General features: G+C 35.4%; 1 protein-coding gene across 12 annotated transcripts in view; it reads left to right on the top strand.

Moving 5' to 3' along the window:
- LOC145285913 (uncharacterized) overlaps nt 1-24428 on the top strand; it is a 107469-nt gene that overhangs the window by 24401 nt on the left and 58640 nt on the right. For 9 of the 12 annotated variants that reach the window (XM_080134403.1, XM_080134396.1, XM_080134399.1 and 6 more), the window contains 3 exons: nt 13420-13484; nt 18384-18452; nt 24039-24113. In XM_080134403.1, the coding sequence (XP_079990529.1) occupies nt 13420-13484; nt 18384-18452; nt 24039-24113 (209 nt within the window). The remainder of the gene's footprint in view (nt 1-13419; nt 13485-18383; nt 18453-24038; nt 24114-24428) is intronic. The other 3 variants (XM_080134402.1, XM_080134395.1, XM_080134397.1) reach the window with 1 other exon arrangement.

The following is a 24428-nucleotide window of genomic DNA, read 5'->3' as shown; positions in this document are numbered from 1 at the left end:
CGTTATTTTCATGGCAAGTGCTCGACTGAGCTTCAATCTATGGTCCCCTCCCTCGCCAAACTTTCACAAGAAACACTCGTCTTACTGTAAACACTATCAATAATCTCCCCCCCCCCGCTCTTTATCTGTGCCTAAACCTAAACGTAGATTCCATGAACAAAGCTTCTTTCTTAGAACACGTTTTAAAGATTGTGTCTAATGGTCAGTTTCTTTCCTTTTTAGTTTTAATTTTTTTTTTTTTTTACATTATTTTTTAAAGGAATTTAACGTTACATTGCATACTTATGGTATTTCTGTTTATAATAAAAAAAAATTCTGCATTAATTACGTCTGGGCAACGCCGGGAGGCCTGCTAGTAATTTAATAAAGCGAACAATCAACGTTGATTTTTGAAGTAACTTATCTTCCTCTTTTGGTCAAGATAATGTGACACAAGGATCAGAAAGAAGGGTTTGAAAATCCAGCGCCCTAGAGGATAAGAACTCTGGCCTGCTAAAAAATGCCTTGGCAGCCCTGTCGGCATTCCCCGGTAGGGGCGCCTTATACGATTAGCAATAAATTAACTCCTTTTCAAGGGATAAAGGCAAAGCCTGGTAGAGTAGATCGCCTAGAACTGCACAGGACTAAAGTTATATCTCAGTAAACCGAGAAGAATCCATCTCAACAATGGCTTAGATTCTGTTGGCTTTGGTACTGAGGTGGGGAAAATCCGGCTTATAATTAAAAATTTGTGAAGGAAGATGTGTGCTTTAGAGTGCAACGTATATTTTTTTCTGCTTTTTTTAAACAACACAACTGCCATCCTCATCGATGAGGGGCAACTATTATTATTATTATTATTATTATTATTATTATTATTATTATTATTATTATGACGACGACGACGACTTTTTAAGATTCAATTTTTAATTGAATCGTTATGCTAATTGTCAATATTAGTAAAAAAAAAATGTTTTGCAAAACCGTGAATAGACATCCCACACATGTCTTCATTTTTCTTCTTTTATTTTTAACAAGCACAGTTTAAAGGTCGTGGGTTTCATCGGCCGAAACGTTATGCCAATAACACCCAAGATGAGAATTATTTTCCAAACAATGAAAACAATACAAACATTCATACCTCATCTAAAAAAATTCAGAATTGCATTAATCAAATAAAAATTTAATTATGAATAAAAATCATTTTTCATATTTTGCTGATCATTATTTGCTCATTATTACTTGGTTGCACGACAGACTGACTTATTTCCCCCTGATTTACGAGATTTCTGTTCTTATCAAATGCAGGCCGGCAAAATACAATAAAATTGATTTTTATTTTTTTTTAAAAATTATCAACTAAAATTTTAATTATTTTTTGGTGTAGATATTTTTCTTATATATAAGAGTTTTTCTGTTAATGTATTTGGTACTGCGATTTTCACCTATGTATTTTTTTCACTTGTGTCCAATATTATATAAGCACCCATTTATTTTGGGGTTATTTTGATAAAGTTTGAATGTAAACGAAATTTAACCACTATCTATCGTTATGTTTCTGAATTTTTTTAGATGATGATCGATAATTTGTATTATTTGGACTACTGTTCTCATCTTTAGTGTTATTCTCACAACATTTTGGTCGATGTAACCCTCAACCTTCCTCAGGGGTTTCTTGTCGGACTCTGGAATTTGCACGAAATTTCGAATGAGATGGTCTATTTAATCCATAGGGGTAGCATACCCTCGTCCTGTCAACCATAACTGGGTATAACTTTAAGTAATTCACAATTGTCTTCCACATGGCGTAACGGATAAAGTAGTAAGTAAAAAATTCAGTTCTAGATGATGCTCTCTTAGAAATTTAATGCTCAATTCTCAGTGTGTGCAATACTAAAAATACAGGTGTTAGTTACATACGACTGTTACTGTGTCATGACTGATGGAACGAGAACATATTACCCCCTCCCATTGAGTAAAATACGGATACACGTGAAAACGTTTGGCGGTTACATTAACTGAAACGTTGTGAGAATAATCTTCAAGATGGGAACAATAGTCCAAATAATACAAACCATGTTGGTTGTTGTTTGGAAAAGAAAAGGAAAAATTTACTAGATCCGTAGATATTTTCGTATTCTTTGAGTTAGTCTTGATTTTATCGTTATTGTTTCATATTTGTGAAAAAAAATTGTTTGACAAAGGGGAGGCAACTCTACTAAAGATCAACATGAAATTATCTATCTCTCTTCCATCTCCGAAATTTGGATGAAAACAATAGTCCGATCAATACAAGTAATATAAACAATCAGCCCTCATCTAAAAAAATTTTTCAGAACTTTAATGCAAACCATGTCTTGCCATTTGGAATTAGAAAATAATATTCTTATTCTCTTCTCTTGAATTTATTGAACCGTAACTCTTAAGCAACCTAATCCGTCACACTAACCACCGAGCTGCCGAGCATGTCTGTCCTGTGGTTTGTTGTTGTCCCTGATGAATGTGACAAGATCTACTTAACACTGTTGTGATATGTAATTACTGACAACAAAATCGGTGGGAGGTTGTCATCATTTGACTTAGAACTTAGTAGTTAGAATGGTCCACTGCTGTCATTTAATGTTTGTTCAGGGTGGTCTCAATTGTTTGAGCAAATAACGTTGATCTTGTGTTGAAATAAAGTTGATCTTGAGTTGAACCTTGCTACGAGATCAACCAGGGTGAACGGCTCACGACTGCAGTTCAAACATTGATCAAAGACTTGTTGTTTGCTTGGTATGTCTATAGATATTTCGGATATTTAGGGATAATTAATTACTATGTAGCTACGACCGCAAGACAAAAATATATACTAACATACACTGCAATTTATATCAAAGAAATACAAGGAATAAAAAGTGATTATATGAACTGTAAGTTTTTCTTTTTCTGTTTCTGAATTTTTTAAGTGAGGGTTGATAAATTGTGTTATCTTCATTATTCGGACTATTGCTCTCATCTTATGTGTTATTCTCACAATATTTCGGCCAATCTAACCTCCAGCTTTCTTTAGGTCCATAGTGTAACAGATAAAGTATTAAGTAAAATTCAGTTCTAAGTGACACTTTCTGTGAGTTGAAGGTTCAAGCCTTAGTGCCGGTAATACTAGTAATACAAGTGCGAATTACTTTAAACTTTTCGTCAGTCATAGGTGAGAGAACAAAAGCATGATACCACTATGAATTAACTAAAGGGTTCCTTTCTGTGTACCCAAAGCAAAACGGAACTTTTCAAACCCCATGCTTTTATGCAGCACAATACTATGGGATTGCTTTCCTGTTGACTACAGCATAGCAGCCTTTAAGTCCAATTCCAACAAATACTTGTTGACCCATCAAATTCTGTTGTTCCTAACTCCTCTCATAATATTGTTCATCATCCAACTGACAATCTCATTGACTCTCATCCTTGAGTCGCCTTTGGCCTTGACAAGTAATGATGCAAGGAGAAAAAGGAAATTAAGAAAGAAATTTAAAGCTTTTTTTTTTTTTAAGGACAAAGAAAAAAAATCTATCTTCCTACAACAGAAAATAAATTATGAATATGCAGAACAGAAGATTTTAATGGTGTGGTCATGCTAAAAGAATCCATGGGAGTTCTTGGGCTAGTAGATGTAGACCAGTTAAGGTAGCAGGTCCAGTTCACAGAGAAAGGCTGAGGAAAACATAGGCAGTGATAAGAACGTATCAATAAATTAGGATAAAGACTTGACCAGAGAAAGTCAATTTATAAAAGTCGTCCAACAAATGCCAGTATGTAAAGTAAGTGATATCATAATGCCAGAAATTGAAATGCGTCTGCGTTTTATTCATCAAATATTAATTTTCTAATTCTTAAGGTATCGGTGTCTAGTCCTCTCCCACTGCAAGACACCAGAGTCGGAAAGTGGGATTGAGAAGTCAACACCCCTGAGGAGGGGCACTCTAACCTGCGAAAAGTGCATGAGGGGGAGCCCCGTCGGCATTCCATGGTGAGGGCGCCTCATGTGATTAGCAATAAACTAACCCCTCTTCAAAAAGAGAACACAAAGCCTGGGAGGGTGGACCGCCTAGAACTGCACAGAACTTAACACCCACTGCAAAATCAATAAGGACCAGGTCATTACAGGAATGGTCTAATCATTGTTGATTTTGGGGCCCCGGGATAAAATCCCTGATCAAAAGAAACGGATTAGTATCTTATCATACCAGTACTGGATTCACCTTTGTGCATCAAGTTTACAGTTCATCAGATCTTGATCTTCTAAGTCATGGGTGACAGAACGAAAGTGTGCTACCACTGCAGATCAAATAAAAAGTTCCATTTGAAATTCTATGCAGATTCCAGAGTTTGACAGAAAGATTTCTGAATCCAACAACATACAGATGAAGAAGGTTGGAGGTTTCATCGGCTGAAACGTTGTAAGAATAACCCTCCAGATGAGAACAGTAGTCCAAATAATCCAGATAATACAAGTTTTTTTTTTCTTTTTTTTTTTTTTTCAATTTTCCTATATTTTTTTTTTTTCTGGGGTTGGGCATCCTACTATAGTTCATTTATCTCCCTCCCACGTTGGGCAGATTAGACACAAGGTCTGAAAAGTGAGATTTGAAAAGCCAGCACCCCAGATTAAAGGCACTCCTACCAACCAAAAATGCCGATGGCATTCCACAGTAGGGGTGCACAGGCGATTAGCAACTGACCTCTTTACAAAGGGCAAGAATTCGGTCCATCATTGCAGTCATTGATGATGTGTCCCATTGTCTGCCTGGGATTTCCACACTGATAGTTTCTTGTTGTTGCTGGTCCCCACCTGTGAAGGCTTCTCGTTGTTCTTCTAAAGTTCACTTTAACTGGGTTCAGAGTCATCCAGTTCCTTCTTGGGAGATCCGTTTTTCATGTGGGAGACGTTCTCTAGATTATTGAATCGCTTCATTAAAGTAGTTATGCCAATCATTCCAGATTTCAAGATTCAAGGTTCTCTTTGATCATGATACTGCTTCTTAATTTCAGTCTGCCTTTTGATTGTCCAATGTCCATGTTTAGATATGGGTTATTTTTTTTTATGGGAATCGCTCTAGACAAGGCATGAAGCCATTTAATATAAGGAGCTAGCTAGAACAAAAGATGATTATTACCAAGACAAAAGATGACTACTAACATTTTCAAAACCAAGGTAAATAATGGGGGGGGACAGTCAGTAGGAAGGGAGTTCCAAAACCGGTCAGTCCTTGGGAAGAAGTTACTGAAATGGGAAACTGTATTACAATGAGGTATAAAACCAGCAAAAAACACTAGAGTAATCAGCCAGAACAAAAGAAGCAAGGAATAGATCAGACAATTCTGAAGAGCACATGCTATAATAGTATTTGTAGAAAAGGGGTGAGACTAGCAAGATCACGTATGTGCTGAAAGAGGTTGCAATTCGTTATTGATATATCCCTAGGGTAATATAATCAGCACAAATTAATAAGATGAAATGAGACTCAACACACAGAGTAAGTTATAACTAGGGCTATGACAACAGCATATTCTTTTCATTGTTTTGACTCTCGAGTGTGCATCTGACTCAGTTAGACACAGTTAATCAACCGAGTACCACATCAATCTTTGTAAAAGCATATAAGATATCAATGGATACACACCCGAGAGTAAAAACAATGAAAAGAATATGCTGTTGTCCTAGCCCTAGTAATGAGCCAGAACAAAAGAAGCAGGAAATAGATCAGACAATTCCGAAGAACACATGCCATAATAGTATTTATAGAAAAGACTGAGACTAGCAACATCACGTCTGTGATGAGAGAGGTTGCAAAGAAAAAGATAGTGAGGTAAATTAAATTGCAGATACTTTTCTGCAATTTATCAAGAACTTTCAAATGGGACAGCGATTCACCAGCCTAAATGTGACGACAATACTCCATACATGGTTTGATAGTAGATTTGTAGAGATAGAGAATAGCTTTGGGTGTGAGAAAGTGTTTAGAACGATAGAGAGAACCGGTTTTACGAGAAGCTGAAAAAGCAATGGATCAAAGATATGTTCTCCAAGAAAAATTTGATTCTATCAGTTTCCTGCTTGTTTTTTCAATGTCACATGAACATCCTCGGATATGGAAAGGTTCTATGCGAGCCAATTTTTACACTGAAAATGATTCAGTTGCTGGGATCTTTAGAACAGGCACTACACTTTGATCTTTGCGAGAAGGCCAACAAACTATGAAAATAATTATGTTGCTTGTCAAGTAACCATAAAAATAGTAGGGTCGCTGGGACGCTGAGAAAGATACTACACTTTGATCTTAGCAAAAAGGCCAAAGAATGATGAAAATGATAAGGTTACTGGAACTCTGAGAACAGATACTACATTTTGAAAAATTTATTCATTTTAGAAAATTTTACAATAATTATAAAATACTGATAAAATAAAATAAGCACAAGACCATTCAAAATTGTTGGAAGAGGGTGTCTATGGTCATCCTTGTCACTCTACCTTATAATTGTCTAAGCTATTTCTAGCTAGAATCCGCAGTCACCATAATACCACATTCACTGCAAGTGTCGTGCAACTTTAGATTTCCTAAATCGATTTTTTAAAATAAATATATACATAATTAAATCGTTTTTTATTAACAATAATTTTATTGACGTGGGGTGGGGGAAAAAATAAAAACAAGTGTTAATAAGACCCTCCCAACGCTTTCTAAATAATAGACCATCCACTGTTTTCCGGCTTGTATGGAACCGAAAACAAGCAGGGCAATCTCTAATTGAGACTGAAATTTAAATGAGAGAGGGGAGGAGTTGTACAACCATTACTCCGTGCGTAATTTGTATACTTATAGGTTTTTTGAATTTTTTCAGTTTATTATTGATTGGACACTCATTAACCAGATTATGAAAAAAATTTGAAAAAGAAAAATCATTATTTCGACATTGAAAGGGGTGCTCACTTTTTAGTTGTAACGTTCTGGTAAATTGGTCACCCATTTTGTAACCAATAAAAACGCGGGAATATCAAAACCATAAAAAGTAAAAATGGCATGAACCTACCGCATTTGTAAGTCAGAAATATGTATTTTGTTTCTCAAAGAAAAAAATAGAATGAAAATTATCTTTTTTTGCATTTTTTTTAATTGTTTGTTCTTATGAAAATAAAGTTTCGAGTTTGTTTTTTTTTTTAACGTAATTTTTGATTGATGAAAAGTGAGTTTGTGGGTGTTTTTTTTTTTTTTTTTAATAATTTATTTGTTTTTATGAAAGGTAAGTTTGTGGGTGTTTCTTTACAATAATTTATCTGTTTTTATGAAAGATGAGGGTTTTATGAAAGGTGAGGGTATAAAAAAAATGGCAATTATTAACTTCAGTGTTAGGACAATAATTCACTTCCATGTTTAGAAAATAGAAAAAAATGTGTGATCGATTTACCAGAACATTGTAACTAAAAAGTGAGCACCACTTTCAAATGTCGAAATAATGATTTTTTTTTTCTTCAAATTTTTTTTTCGTAATCTTTTTTTTCTTTTTTTCTTTTTTACATTGGTTACCACTTTTTTTTTTTTTTTTTTTTAATTACATTTTCACCCCAAAACAAGGCACATTGCCACTTTGGTGTAGGGGGCTACTATCAAGGGCAGCAACTACTGGGGCAGTATGTAGGGATTTGGGCAGCAAGATGTCGGTTCACGTTGCACTTGAATTTCTGCATGTCAGTACAGTTAGGGAAGCAGGATCCTGGAATGGAATTCCAGAGTCTAGCGGTTCTTGGGAAGAAACTACTGGAGTAGAAAGATCTTTTACATCTAGGGATCTCTACTGTGTGGGGGTGGGATTTAGCTGCCTGTCGGGTTTGTCGAGGGTGTCTGCGTCGTGGAGGCACAAGTGTCTGCACTTCGTCAGAGCATTCACCATTAAAATACTTGTAGAACAGGCAGAGGGATGCAACATTTCATCGATGGGACAGAGGCTGAAGCTTAGATGCCAGTTCAGGGCCTATCAGATTGGCGACTCTTTTTTAACCTTGTCTAGGAGCGAGAGACTAGTAGTAGACGCACCAGCCCAGATGTGACAACAATACTCCATACATGGGCGAATGGTGGCCTTATAGAGATACAGGATACTTTCAGGTGTCAGTAGTTTTCTAGCACGGTAGAGAGAGCCTACCTTTTTTGCAGCGGCCCTGGCAATGTTTTCAATATAATTGTTCCAGCTCATGTTTCCTGTGAACGTTAGGCCAAGCAGTTTGAAAGATGTACTCTCAGACAGGGAGTCACTGTCCATTGCTATTGGTGGCAGAGAAGGTTTCTTGTAGTTATTGAAGGAAACCAGTTTAGTTTTGGCAGCATTGAAAGTGACCATCCATTTATGTCCCCATTCCACTACAGATTGGAGGTCATCCTCTAGTGTTTTTGCCATTTCTTTAGATATGTGTTCATTTGTTTTCCTGTCATGCCTATTATAGAGTGTAGTGTCATCAGCATATATACCCATCTCAAAGGCAGTTTTGTCAGGGAGGTCATTAATAAATATCAGGAACAATAGAGGTCCAAGAATAGACCCCTGAGGCACTCCCGCATTTATATCACACTGTTTAGATGTTCGACCGTCGAGGACAACCTGGATTTTTCTCTTATCTAAGAAGGATTCAATTATGCTAAGTATTCTACCAGTGATACTGTATGATTTAATTTTCCTGCGGAGACCCTTGTGCCATACCCTGTCAAAAGCCTTAGATATATCTAGAGCTACCGCTCTGCCCTCCCCCGCTTTGTCCAGTGAATGGTATATACGTTCAGAGATTACAGTGAGGATGTCAGCTGTGGAACGGGCTTGTCTAAATCCATATTGTTTGTCAGTCAGAAGTTTAGCATCTGTAAGGTGTCAGACTAGAGCATGATTAATTATGGTCTCAAATATTTTGGCGAAAAGTGGGAGGAGGCTAATGGGGCGATAATTTGATGGGTCAGTTCTTTCGCCAGAATTCTTGAATATTGGTACCACAGAAGCGGTTTTCCAACAGCCCAGAAAGCATGATTCATTCTTATCTGAAAGCCACTCGGAGATAATTGCGTGTACAATAATCAATGGGATAGTATCGTAGTAATCGTTAGTATTGGAGATTTGATAAAGTGTCTTACTTAAGGGGGCGATTCATCGGGAATTTGTTTATGTTGGACTTGAAGACATCCAAGTTGTAGTCAGGTGGGAAACAGGCAAACGGAAGAGAGTTCCACAGGCGTGCACTTCTAAAAAAGAAGCTTTGTTCATGGAATCTAGATTTTGATTTAGGGCCAGATAAAGAGTGAGGAAAATTACTGACAGTGGTTTCAGCTAGACAGATGTTTTTTGTGAAAGATTGGTGGGGGGGGCGGGGTTTGGAGCTCGGATGAGCACTTGCCATGGAAATAACGATAAAAAAATACAGGCTCGCAACGTCTTTTCTATGGGAGAGAGGTTGCAGGGAAGAGAAAAGGGCATCCCCCACTAAGCCATGAAGTCTATTTTGTACTCTGTCAAGGCAAGATAAGCTGTTTTTAGCGGCTCCTGCCCAGATGTGGCAGCAGTACTCCATCCTTGGACGTACTTGGCTTTTATACCGATAGAGAATTGCATCAGTAGTGAGATATCTTCTAGAGCAGTAGAAGTATCCTACTATTTCCCCAGCGACCTGGGCAACAGACTTGATGTACGTGTTCCATTTCAGATCAGGAGTAAAGGTCAAACCCAGAAGCTTGTCAAAACATGGAGCCTCCCCAATAGGAGTTTGGTTTTAAGTAACCAGCCACCTCTTCCCCCACTGTACCACGCGCTCAAGATCAAAGGAGAGAGTCAGAGAGAATTTTATCATTTATGGCCTTTGATGTGTTGCCATAGATGGTCATCAGCATAGATGTCAACGAATGATTTAAGTATGTGTTTTGGGACATCATTGATGTAGATCAGAAAGAGAGTTGAGCCCAGGATGGACCTCTGAAGGACTCCAGCATTAATACTGTGGGCCTCTGATTTCTGCCCATCAACCACTACTCTTATGAGCCTATCAGAGAGAAATGATTTAATTATTGAAAAAACATTTCCAGTTATACCGTAGCTGGAAATCTTGTGAAGTAGACCCTTATGCCATACCTTATCGAAGGCCTTTGATATGTCAAGAGCAATTGTCCTAGAAAGGAAGACTTTGTCAAGAGATTAACTAATCCTATGGGATATAACCGTTGGTACATCTGCTGTAGATCTAGCAGAATGGAAACCATATTGCATGTCACTAAAAAGGTTATTTCTGCTAAGGTGGTTGACTACTTCTCTATTTAATATGGATTCCAGCAACTTACTCATGACACACAGAAGACTTATTGGTCTCTACTGAGAGGGAGATGGCTTATCACCTGAATTCTTAAATACAGGGCATACTGATGAGGTTTTCCAGGGTGTTGGGAGGCACTTCTTCTTAAGGCAACGCTTAAATAGTTTTGTAAGTATGGGGGCAAGTTCTGGTCGAAGATTTTTCAACACTATAATTAGAATGCCGTCTGGGCCAGTTGCTTTACTGGAATCAAGGTTCTCGATTAGCTTGGCGACTTCACTCACAGATATTTGCATGTTGCATAGTGTGTTGTTTGTTATAGGAGGAAATACGGGGAGTTGATGGCCTTCGTCACATAGGGTAGAATTAGCTGCAAAGTTCTTGGCCTTGTCTGATGCTGACGAGATGACCTCAGGTCCATTGATGATGGTTGGGATAGAATGCACGCTTCTGTTCAGGATTCTGTTTGCTATTTGGCAAAACTGGTGGGAACCAAGCCGCTGCTCAGCTACTTTGGATTTAACGGAGTGAGCATATAGCTCTCTTGCATTTTTTATTACTCTTTTACAGTGGTTGCTGACGTTCCTTAAATCAGCTTTAGTCTCAGTACATCTATTATGTTGGTAGCTATGGAAAAAGTGATTTCTGTGCGCAATGGCAGTAGCACATTCTGGGGAGAACCATAGCTGGCTGTTAGGTTTTTGTTGGAATTTTTTGGATGGTATGAATCGGTCTATGCCTACAATTAACCATTCGGTCAGGTCTGATACTATAGGGGACACATCCTTTTTAAATATGGAATGCAGAGGTAGATCAGATATGAATGTAATCTGGTTAATTAGTGTCCAATCAATAATAATCCAGTGAAAAATTTTCAAAAAACCTATCAGTATACAAATTCCGCAAGGGGTGATGGTTGTACAACTCTGTTGGGAGAGGAAAAGAAGAAAAATAGGACGCGAATGGGGGGGGGGTCAAGAGTAAGTGATGTCATACTAAGATGAATGCAATTTGGGGGAGAGTAGGGTCGAAAAGAAAAAATTGGAGTGGGCATCTTGGAGGTTTCCTATTGGAAGGTGGGACATGGGCATTCACTTGATTAGCTAAAAACAAAATTAAAGGCTTACCTTAGGGGCGGGGGCCGACAAGACCAAGGATTGTATACGCCCTGCTCAAACAGGGGGTTAGGGTTCAGGTTCAAATGATCGTCCGGCAAGTAACAAAGCTTCCTGTGTCATCACTGTTAATCCTGGCAGTTTTTTGAAATCAAATGAAGCGTTCAAGAACAACCTAAACACCACTTGATACTTTCCACAAAAAAGTGCTTAAATGTTTGGAGCATAATGATACTTCTTTGAGCAATCTCTGGCCCTCCTCGCCAATCTTTCATGATAAACCCCCATCTAGCTGAAACCACTGTTAGTAATTTTCCTCACTCTTTATCTGTGCCTAAATCAAAATGTAGATTCCATGAACAAAGCTTTTTTCTTAGAAGTGCACGCCTGTGGAACTCTCTTCCGTTTGCCTGTTTCCCACCTGACTACAACTTGGATGTCTTCAAGTCCAACATAAACAAATTCCCGATGAATCGCCCCCTTAAGTAAGACTCTTTATCAAATCTCCAATACTAACGATTAATACGATACTATCCCATTGGTTACTGTACACACAATAACCCTTATCCCCGAGTGGCTTCCGGGCCTTGATTAATGGTGACCACCATGTAAAAAAAAAAATGCATGAATGTTTAGGAGAGCTTTGTTACAAACTTTGAACGTTTTCCTTTCAAACTTTACATGGTCGACAATTGTTGCATGCCTTCTGCTCTGTTCTCTTGTATGACTTCTTGTGACCTCTTGCTTTTTAACAAATTTCTGTATGCAGCTATTTTGTTCGTTGTAATTTTCTATTTTCCAGAATTATTTGAATATTAACGCAACCATTTCCGGGACACCTATTTTTACGAAACCTTTCTTGTTTTCTTTCTTCCAGTCATATTTGAACAGGCTTACAAAATTAAATTTTTTAGATGTTCAACTTTAATGAACAACAATGATGTTAGTGCTCGTTGACTTGCAAGTCTGGAAAAATCAAAACAAATAGAACATAATTAGGTAGAGAATTTAAAGAAAACCTATGGTCTTAAGTATCCACATTTAAACAGATGTATATCAAATGTTCAAGCACTTATTTTCACATAAATTGTGGGGAAAATAGGAACGGCCTACCTTTCAAACGCCCTCGTGTCTGTCTTTCCTGCTGGTTAGGATGATGTCTTTCCTGCCGGTTAGGTTTAAGATGACGTCCGTGAGGTTTTAACATGCACAGTCTCGCTCGCTCTTGGACGATCTCACAAAGTCGCGCTACACGCATGCTAATGAGGTGTGCCGGGCTCCATAAAGCAGGTTACTTGCAGGAGTTGAGGAGGAATTTTGTTTGACACGTTGCTTTGCATTATTTTGCGGCAGAGATTTTGGAACACGTTGGCACGTTGAGGCATGCGGAAGAGAGAGAAAGAAACGTATGGCTTGGGATACACCTCTTACAACATAAATACTTGAAAGTCAGCAATGATTTTTTGTGTGTGTGTGATTAGATTCTCTTTGATATCTTACGTGTTTTGCGACAAAAATCTAAAAATTTCAACTTTTGGTGCTTACGCCATTCTTCCACCCCACGCCTCTAATGAAGACCAACTGCTTCGCTCAAACAGCTAGACTCTGGAATTCCCTTCCTGCTACCTGCTTCTTTGACTGTACTGATACGCAAAAGTTTAAATGTAACGTAAAACAAGATCTTGTTAATCTTTCCTAGGCATCGTCTCAAATAGTAGCCCCTTACGTCCAACTGGCGATATGCCTTGTTAGGGGTGAACGCAAGTAAAAAAAAATGTATAAATATTATTAACTTGTTTTAAATAAAGTCCACGGTATCTATTTTCATTAATTTATGTTGTTGAACGCTAAATCCTACCGCAACAACCGACAAGGTTATAATGAAGTCCTTGCTATGAGATAAAATTGTGTTGTAGTTTATACTCTTGGTTTCAACTATTTTTTTTTTCTTTTTAGTGAGTTGGATTTGTTTGTGTCTATTCATTTCTTTTTCTTTTTTTCCAGGACAAATACAGAACAGCATTTGAGACGGAACTGGCCGACAGAAATCGAATCAACTCTGACAACCAGTAAGTAAACACTTTGTTTAACCACCGGGCAAACAAGTAATGAAACGTACAAATAGGACACTTATCTTGATCCACTTGTTAAGTACATGAGAACAAGTAAACCTGTTACACCTTTTTTATGGTATGGTGTGTTGTGTCTGTCTATGCTTATATGTGTGTGTTTTGTAAACCATCTTTTTTGTTTCCGTCATTTTTCCCATTGTATGTTTGATATAATCGCTTTGTAACTGGTTCTAAGTAATTTGTAAATAACTCTCTCTCTCTCTCTCTCTCTCTCTCTCTCTCTCTCTCTCTCTCTCTCTCTCTCTCTCTCTCTCTCTATCGTGGCGGTGTAGAAGGATTGAGCAGGAGGAAATTCCGCTTACTCTTTATCCTATTCTTGTAATCTTTTCAGCTAATATACCTTTCTTACACCTAATCCGTGTTCCGTGTTTTCCTTCCGTGGCCAGAACTTTGGGTCTACATCACTGATGACAGAAGGATTCGAGAAACGAACTCACGCCGAACCCCAAATGCCTGACTAGTTCCATATCAATGGCGACAGAAAGGTTTAAGAATTTAATACTTACCACATCAGTAACGACAGTAACGACAGTAACGTGTCGTTTAATCACACAGAAGTGTTGAATAAGAAATTAAGCTGGCATTACTACATCAACAGTTACATTCGAAATAATATGCTGGTTACCAAAATCAGTGACGAACTAGCGATTCGACATCTACGGAATATTAAAGATTATTTAAAGTCTGTCCAAACAATATAACAGCCAACAAAAGCTTCGAGAATGATTGCTTACACAAAAAAAAGTTTGTTCATAAAACAAAATAAGAAACTCAAGAGCCGAAGTTGAATTTAAAAACTCGTGCATAAAATAATTCTTCACTCAAATTTATCGAGGCGAGTTTTCTCTTTAAAAAAAAAAAAAAAAAAAAAAAAAAAAAAAGCAAGTTCTTACAGAAAAAAATTCCCAAGCATTAAAAAAAAATGACAGACGTTTTTCTTTTTTATTTTGTCTGGAGATAATGTTTCTTTTCTTTCTTCCCCATATTTCTAAAAAAAAAAAAAAAAAAAAAACACACACAGTTGTCTAAAATTACAAAAATACCCCAACAAAGAACAGAGATGACAAACCTGCTTATTTGCAAACACTTTAGCAAAAAGAAAAATAAGTATGGGAAAATTTAAACGATTACATTAAGCTTAACGGAACAGCGGTATCTTAAATAGCTAAACTAGTACTTAGTTCAGTTTAACTAATTGTCCGCCCATTCGTTTTTATTTATTTATTTATTGTTCACAAAAAGAAAAACTGTCTAAATTACTCTTTCACTGATCTTTATATAGATTGGCGCTCATTTGTGCCTACCTCTAGAAAAAAATAGGGCTTATTAAGGCATTAGTGTATAGAGCCCTTACAATTTGTTCTTTGAACAAGCTCGAACACGAATTGAATACTGTCAAAGACATTTCCATTTGTAATTGTTATCCGGAGAATTTGATTAATTATACTATTAATAATCAAGTAGAAAAATGAAATTCTCCTATAGTTCTGGGTCCGTCCAAGTGTCGCTAGTCAGTGTTTGAGTAGACAGATTATTAAATCTGTATCAAATCCCGTCTGTGTTACGATTCGTTTTAAGTGTAAAATCTGTATTTCCCTGGTCACGAAGGATAGTTTGCTCTATATCACACAAAGCAATGTTATTTATGAATTCAATTGCCAGTGCGCTGCTGGTTATGTGGGCTGAACCTCCTTAAACTTACAAACACACATTAACCAACATATACCGGCAGAAATTAGACTGGGCCAAGCCACGTCGTTTTTTTTACCCTCTTCTGCCTTGGAATCTTTCATTGGCAAACATCTAATTGAAATTTGTTAAATCATTGGACTTGCTTGGAAATATATTTTAATCGTTACCATTCAACCTCCATCTCAATTGCACATATGTTTTACATTCGCCTTTTGTTTTACTCGTATATCACTGAGTATCCGAGTATTTGCTGTTGCGTAACAATTCAATTCGTTTTTTTTGTTTTTTTTTTTTTTCTTTTTTGCATCTCTATGATATACCAACGATTAATTCCTAATTAATTTAATTCCTGATGATTTTGTTGGCGAAAGGGACCCCTAGGAGCTTTTCCGTATATTATTTTTAAACCGTTGTATAGTTTTTGTATCATTAAAAATTATATATATATGTATATATATATATGTGTATATATATGTATATATATATATATATATATATATATATATATATATATATATATATATATATAAGGGAGATAAGTCACAGATTAAAGATCAAGTGAATTATCCTGTCAGATATTACCTTGAGGTAATACTTTCAGGATGATCCTAGCCAAAAAGGTAAAGCTCAATATTTAAAGAATAGAGCAACATATAAGTCTAATGATTAAAGTTAAATTCTGTAAATCCAAATATAAACATATGTTTAAGTTATTGTTTCAAACAATAAATTCTTAACTTAAATGTGTTTATATTTTGATTTACAGAATTTAACTTTAACTATTAAACTTATATATACATATATGTAATCACCTACCGCATAGATATACATACGCACGCACATTCACCCACAAATGCACACATATGCAGCAGATGGTGTTCTCTAGAATCGAAGTGAGAGCAAGTCTTTCCAGATTTCAAGCACTCTCCATTTCTTTCGATAATTGCTGTAAATCAATTTGGCATTTTTGCAAGAGCCCTTTTACTATGTATTTCTCGCTGATAAGTCGTTGGGTTTCTCTGGAATTTTAGTGATAATGTGCCTCCCCAGTGTTCCAGTACACTCCATGTCTTCCCAGTAGAGGTCTGGTCGGTGTTCTCCCTCGATCTTTCCATCCTCTTTGACCATTTACAATCCTTTTGTGTGGTACCACTTAACATTATGTGTGCATGCTTTTGTTTTGGAAGGGGGGGGGGCTAGCAATTTATCTTCTTTTGGCTCCACATTGTGTTTTTTCTATGTTTTTGTTTTATTTCTAGTGCAATTTCCGTGTAACTGGTTATTGTTCGCGGTTCACGTGGGTTGATTTTCACATTCAAGAATTTGGGGGTCAGGAGATTTCAGCTATATTCATCATTACCGTCTCAATCTTTCCTTTGATTTCAATTTCTTTTCATCTTTTTCCTAATTTTTGAAGCCTGTTCCAAGTGCTCCTATAGTTATTGACTTTGTTTATGCTCCATATTCCTTTCAGCTCTCTAGCAATTTCAGTATAGTTGCTTTTTTCTCTCTTTTTTCTTTTCTTTTTTTCTTTTTTTCTATTTCTTTTTCTTCTCTTTATTTTGCTCCTTCTCTTTCTACTCTCTTTCTTCCTCACATCTTTTTCTTCTTCTTCCCTCCTTTTCTTCTCTTCTCCTCCTCCTCCTATTTCCCTTTCTCTTCCTTCAAATTCTCTTCATCCTTCACCTTTATCTTCTCTTTCTCTTTCTTCTTTTTCTTCTTTAATGATGGGACAATTCCAATTTTTTTTTTCCGGTTTTGTTCTAAATTCCTGATTTCGATTCTTTAAAAAAAAATCAATATTCGATTAAAGATTCGCTGTTTTTTTTTTTTAATGTTCAAATGGCTGTATCCCACGCCCGTGTAATGTGCGCATATATTTTGCCAAACATAATACAGGTTTAAGGTGAAAGAAGTAAAGTGTGACGTTTTTACCATAGATCAAATACTTAGAACACATCATAAATAGAGAGAATCATCAGCTGGATCCAGAAAGAGCCAACGCGATCAGAAACATGCCTTACAAAGCTTCCTCAACTTAGCTAACTTTTACCAAGTGTTCATTAAGAACATGCAGAATTTGAGATGGCCTCTCAATGAACTTTAAAAAAAAAAAAAAAAAAAGGACAAACCATGGTTATCGCCCCCTGAATGCGAAGACGGATTCGAGAAAATCAAGAAAACACTTTCTTTCTTTTTTTTTTTTTTTTTTACATAAGCATCACCACTTATCAAGGCCAAGGGGACACTCGAGGATAAGGATTAAAGAGTGTACAGTAGAAATTGGACAATATAGTAACCGTTAGTAATGGAGATTCGGTAAATTTGTTAACTTATATGGAACGGCTCATTAAAAACTTGTTTACGTTAGACTTGAAGACTACCATATTGTAGTTAGCTGGAAAGCAGAAAAACGGAAGACAATTCCATAGGCGTGCAGTTCTAAGAAAGAAGCTTTGCTCATGGAATCTACGCTTAGTTTTAGGCACAGATCTTCTCCTTCAACTCTTCTTTCTTCTTCTTATTATTATTATTATTAGTAGTAGTAGTAGTAGTAGTAGTTCTAACGTAACACACAGTAAAATCTGTTTAATATTTAATTAATATTTTTTTAATTATTAGTTGAAATAACAGGGATTTGCAGCAGTTATGACAATTTTGTAATGCAATGCTAATGCTAATCTCTCTTTCGTAAAATAAATGTGAGGTATAATTTATCTTATTATATAAAAGGCAAATGTCTTTTTGTATGCCCAACTTAAATTTGAAAAGTACACAACAAACACCTATAAAGTTGATAGTTTTTAATCGGAATAATATCTAAAAGTTTGGAACAATTCATTTTGAAATGAATAAAGTCGTTTGTTTGTTTTTTTTTTACCTTAGCCACATCAAATTACATTATTATTATTATTATTATTATTATTATTTTTAAACAACTCATTTTAAAATGAGTAATGTCGAATTATTTTTTTTTTTTTTACTTAGCAACACCGGGCTGATTGAACGATCTCATTTTTTTTTCCATGTATGTGAAAGCTAATAACGTACGTACGAACGTGAAGTGCATTAGCATATTATTATTATTACACAGAGTAAAAATATATAAATTGTAAAAGCAGCAAACTATCATTTGATTGTTAGGTGTGGATTATACCATTCCTGCTGTGTTGCCCGGCGCAGGTTCGCTTATGATGCCGAACGAGCAATTCCGTAAGTCCAAAACTTACCTGTTATTTTAGAATTCTCTTCTTTCTTTCATCATTTATTTCAGGCAGCGATGTAGGCATGGGTTGTCGAAATTGTCATTTGTCTTTTCGCTTTCCTCTTATCTTAAACTATTCCGTATTTACCATAATGACAGGTTCTTTCTTTTTTTTTTTAAATAAAGAGATTATTTTAGAAGACTTGTTTTTTTTGGAATGATTCTGGATTCTGAAAGAGTGTAGTTGATAGAAGACATCACCAACGCTCAGATATCCGCTTTGCTCCAGTTAAAATGATTTGCTCTCGCCTCGATGAAGCATCCGGCTTCGACAAACTTCTGGGACTGATCTTTACCCCTGACCTTAAATGGAAGACCTACATCAGATCCGCTTAGCGAAATATTATCAGCCCTAGCACGGCAAAGCGCATCACTTTTGTTAACTTTCTCTATATAACCCAAATAAAATGGCCTGTGAGCGACATTCGTGCTATGATTTATGAAGGTGTTGACCACAAAAAAGTTGCTATGATAACCAACAGCCAATCAGAAGAAATCGTCTCTAAAACATCAATGTTGAAAAATGTGCTATGGTAACCAACAGCCAATCAGAAGAAACCGTCTCTCACGTTCCTTACTAATTCTGAGGACTTTTGAGCATGAGTAATTTTATTATAACTTTTGTTTTAATTAACGCAAAATGAAAATTTTTATATCAAAATATAGCTAAGAAGATGCCCTATGCACTGTAAAAATTGTTTGAAATTTGGTTGCAAAATGAGTGAGCGGTGAAGCTTTAAAGCTGTTCTAAGTGAGTAAAACTAACACCTAACCATATAGTCAAATATTACCATGTTTGAATGATATATGTGTATGTATGTGTGTTTTTCCTGCACTATCGAGTTATTGTGTTTAAAAAAATTATATTTGAAATGGAAATATATATTCCTTACTTAAACACTTGATGGTTTAATAAACTTGTACATTAACCAATTGTATTATTTTCATTATTTAAATATTTCTTAGTTCTTTTAGATGTTATTTATTTGTTTTTGCGATACGTTTTAAATGAATTCAATTACTTATACGAAAGTGTATTTTTACCTAGATGCGAGTTGGGAATAATTTTCCCTTTTTACCAGTTTTTACCCGCAAATGGGTAGCGGCATGTATATTGTTTTTAAGATATAATTATCCGCTGACATGTGTTTCATCGTCTACGACTCGTGCCATCTTCTTCGTGTTAGAGAGAGAGAGAGAGAGAGAGAGAGAGAGAAAGTTAACAAAAGTCTTAGTTCTTTATATCTATATAACTAAAAACTCAAATGACCTTGTAACGGGTGTTGTAACCCCCACATCTGGTTTAAGACTTACGGTTGCGCATGCGTACATAAACATCAAACCATAACAGCGTAAACAAATAAACACAAATCGCTACTTTTGAAGAATTTGACTTGCGCACTGGAATATTTACGTTATTATTTAGAAATTATTATTTAACATGGGAAGGGTGGGGATGTTTTGCAACTATTCTGTATTACAAATATACTGTCGCAATTTTCTTACAAATAAATCAACTTTGACCCGTTGGCAACCATAAAAACAATTTACAACGGCGATTTCTCCACCGCCTTCTTTTTTTTAATTTATTCTCCATTTTTTAATACACATTTCTTAAAAAACCTTTATACATTTTCTTCTACACTACCAACATAAATAAATAACCCCGAAAATATATATTTTTTTAAATTGCGTCAGAAATAAATAATCAACGCGACAATAAAACGTATTGTTTTACCGTGTACGTTTTCGGCGTCCCAATTGTTTTTTTTTTTTTTGTTTTTTTTCGCGTTTAAATTATCAAAATAAACAATTTTTAATACTTTCTGCATTTTTTTTACATCGTTCATTTCCGTATTACGTTTAAGTTATTTTAACGCAATTGTCTTACAAATAAATCTACTTTAACCCGTTGAACAAACATAGGAGCATTTTACAACGGCGATTTGCCCACCTTCTTCCTTTTTTTTAATTTATTTTCCATTTTTTATACACCTTTCTTAAAAAAACATTCATACATTTTCTTCTACACTACCAACATAAATAAATAACCCGAAAATGTTTTTTTTTTTATCTGTGTTGCAAAAAATCAACGCGGCAATAAAACGTATTGTTTTACTGTGTACATTTTCAGCGCCTCAATTATTTTTTTTTTCGCGTTTATAGTTATCCAAAATAAACAATTGTTAATAATTTCTGCTTTTTTCTTTTTACATTGTTCATTTCCGCATTGTCTTAATTAGTTTTATTGGCCTTATTATTAACATAAATTAAATATTTGACCCAATGGATAATGAATGTTTGTTTAAAATAAATGAAAAAAGTTACATTTTATTGTCATTTTCTATTTAAAAAGCCATTCTTAATATGGGGGGAGCGTTTTTAACTATTCTATACTTTCAACTAACAATTTCATTTAAAAAGCATATATCAAAATTTGAATTTAACTTTCAGTGCACATTTGCCTATAAATATGACAAACCACTTATAATTCAATGGCTGTAAGTCTCTTTGTTGTTGTTTTTTTTAATAAACAATTATAAACAGAATGACTCATGTTTTCATTTTAATATGCTTTCATAGAAATGTTTCTGTTATATCACAAAAAAAACTATTTTCTTTACGTCACAAGTCTCACGCTCATACATTAATTCCATAGCTAATATAACATACTGACCCAACGGATCACAGGTAGTCTAGTATATATATATATATATATATATATATATATATATATATATATATATATACTAGCAAAAGTACCTGTCGTGGACTGGGTTCAAAAACAGCCTACAGAAAATGGACTCTGATTTGTGAAAGTATGATAGATTACGTTACGATAAGGAAAAAATGTTTATTGCAATTAGAATACAATAATAGAGAGATGAATATCTCTACTATTATATAAAAGTCACTTTGTGTGTGTGTGTGAGAGAGAGAGAGATAGTTTCTCATAGGTTCCGAAACGACTGAGCTCATCTTTTGCAAATTTCACACAAAGCTAATTTATATGTCTGACAGTGTTCTTAGATATGTTTTGTACAGAATATGGAAAATCAGAAAAATATATCCGATCTTAAAAAATTTTGATCTTAAACATAGTCTTTCTTCTCTTATGGATAAAAAAAAATCCCAAATATCAGCTGACGTAATATTGTAAAGAAACACAGACGGAATTTGATGAAAGATATTATATATATATATATATATATATATATATATATATATATATATATATATATATATATATATATATATATATATTACGAATTAATCCACTGGGTAAATTATTCCTCGTAATATATACTATTCAATAGAGGATTGATTCTATAATAATACATACGCAGACTGTATAAATTAAAATATCATTTTTAAGCGTATTGCACAACCGGACAAATCCGGGTGACCAACTAGTAACGTTTAGATGTAACTATATTTATTGTCTCTGGGTGAGTCCATTTATTCTTGAGATGGGTAAATCAACTAACTCGATGTACTTAAAAGCATGCGACGCCAGACTAAACAAGCATTTGTGCAGTCACTCACTCACACACCCACACGCGCGTGCGCGCGCAAATAAACGACCGTTTATTCATTTCAATTTCCCGCGCATTTTGCACAAAAAAAAAATTCTTCTAGCAACGGCATAATTTCAAATACGCCCACACACTTTTCTCACAACGACAAAAGTAAAATGAACATATTTCTGGCGGACGTAGTTGAAGACAGTATCACGTGACACAAGCGACCAATGAGAAAATTTAGAAAATTGTCTTTTTAACGCTTTTCCAAAAACCAAAATATCAGCAGTAGCAATCTTGTTTTGGAGCCGGTCCAAAATGTATAAAAACGCATCAAACATTCTTTCTTCCCTTCTTTTTCCCTTCTTCTCGCTTCGACGTCACACGAGAACATGCTTCTCGTTTTCATAACATCGTCGCTGTCAAAGCCGTCAAAACCATAATTACACACGCCACGCAGGCACTCAAAAATCACACTTATGCACACACGCACCCATTCCGCACATTTTCGAATTAATAACAACAAATTATTTTCCTCGCGAATTACTTTCCTCGTGGGACTTCGCCAGTTAAAACACAAACCTTAAAATAACGACAGTATTTTCACACAATACTTTTACCTTTCAGTCTTATTAATTCCACGAAGGACTTTCATCTAACATTCTAATCATAATGACTCCGCAAGAACTTTCACCGATCGGACCTTTGCTTATTCATCTTGTTTTTGTTGAAAAATAAATGCAGTGCATTTTAAACCAGAAGGAGGTGTCATTTTGTTTCATTCCTTTTTTTATTATTTTGTTTGGGGGCAAAGAGATTTAATTTCGCTTAAACTTCCGTACCCCTACACAAATGTACTCAATTTCTTCTTATAGACAAAACCATTTGCTCTCACAATAACGTTCTTGGGCTATTTGAACTCTTAATCTTTACCTAACTTTATTTTCATCGCTTCTAACAAATTTTCTTAGAATTATTTGAATTCATCGGATTACTCTTCTCATCTTCAGTGTCATTTTCACAACGTTTCGGTCGATGTAACCTACAACCTTCTTCAGGTGTATCTTGTCGAACTCGGGAATTTGGACGGAATTTCGAACGGAACCTTTTCTTTACTTTATGGTAGCAGCATGCTTTTATTATAAGCCATGACTGGGTAGAAGGCCTAAGTAATTCGTAATTGTATTTTTCGGTAGCCCACGCTGAGAATTGAATCTTCAACCACAAGGAGAATACCATTTTTACAAGTGATTTTTTCCAAGAACTCTAACCACTGCGCCATGGGTCCTTGTGACACATGAGACAGTCAAACTATACCATCGTCTTCGATCTGAAGCCAGATCCGCAGCATCCTTTCAGCTTCTTCCCGTTTCAATCAAATCTCAATGGTTTGTTTCCAGTTTTTGTCTTCTTTTTTTTCCATCAAGGGCTTATTGAAGCACTTGATCAGCAATTCTCCCTGAGGCCAAACTTACTGTATCCGAGCCAGCCTACGTGTCGTTTGTAGATTATTGATGATACTGATTTCTTGGTTGGTGGTTCAATCACTCTGTTTGATTCCTAGAACCTTTCTCAGTCACTTGGAATCAAACGCATCTAATTTCTTCTCTTGGTCAATTCTGAGATGCCAAGTTTCACTTCCATATAACATAGTAGACAAGACATTGCAGTTATAAAATGTTAATTTAAATCTGATGATAATTTATTTCTCCAGATTTTACAGATCTTATTAAATGCTGTTGATGAATTATCTATCATGCACTGCAACTCCTGGTTTATATATTGCATTTGTTTATGGAGCTTTCCTAAGTGGGGAGTTAAAAATTCTAAACACTAAATTAATAGTTTCGTCTTTTTTAAATCCAATATACAACATACTGGATAATTTAAGACGAAAAACAAAACGCTTCCTCACATTTATTTCCAATCTTATTAGCCATTCTTCTATTCGAGTTTAGTTAAATTCTAAAGAGAAATGAGGTTTGATAATTTTTTTTTCTTTTAAATTGCTAGAACTTGCCGGATGCTTGATCAACACTGCCCACACGTCTACCGAGTGGAATCTCAAGACATGGCTCATAGTCGACCGTAAGTTCTCTTTACCAATGCCATTTTGTTTTTGTTATTTTGAAAAAATAAAATTTTTGGGTTTTTGTTTTTTATTTTGAACAGTCATCTTTCATACAAAGGCCGCTTGAGGATAGGAGTTAATTGAGTTTGGAAACATTGAGGAAGTTAGTAAAGATGGTTGTATTGTAAGTCAGTATTGATTGCGAGAGACAATTCTGTATACGCTACAAATGGGTTTATGATGTTGTTTTTGTTATATACAACTAAATGAAGAATCGTTTCTGTTTAAAATCTATTTAGTATTATGCTTATATAATTGAAAAAAAAAGCACA

This window comes from Euprymna scolopes, chromosome 10 (genome assembly GCF_053919585.1).
Source record: "Euprymna scolopes isolate OS-2025 chromosome 10, ASM5391958v1, whole genome shotgun sequence".
NCBI classification, from domain to species: Eukaryota; Metazoa; Mollusca; class Cephalopoda; order Sepiida; family Sepiolidae; genus Euprymna; species Euprymna scolopes.
The sequence above is the reverse complement of the archived record's forward strand: the minus strand, read 5'-3'. Positions and strand labels throughout refer to the sequence as shown.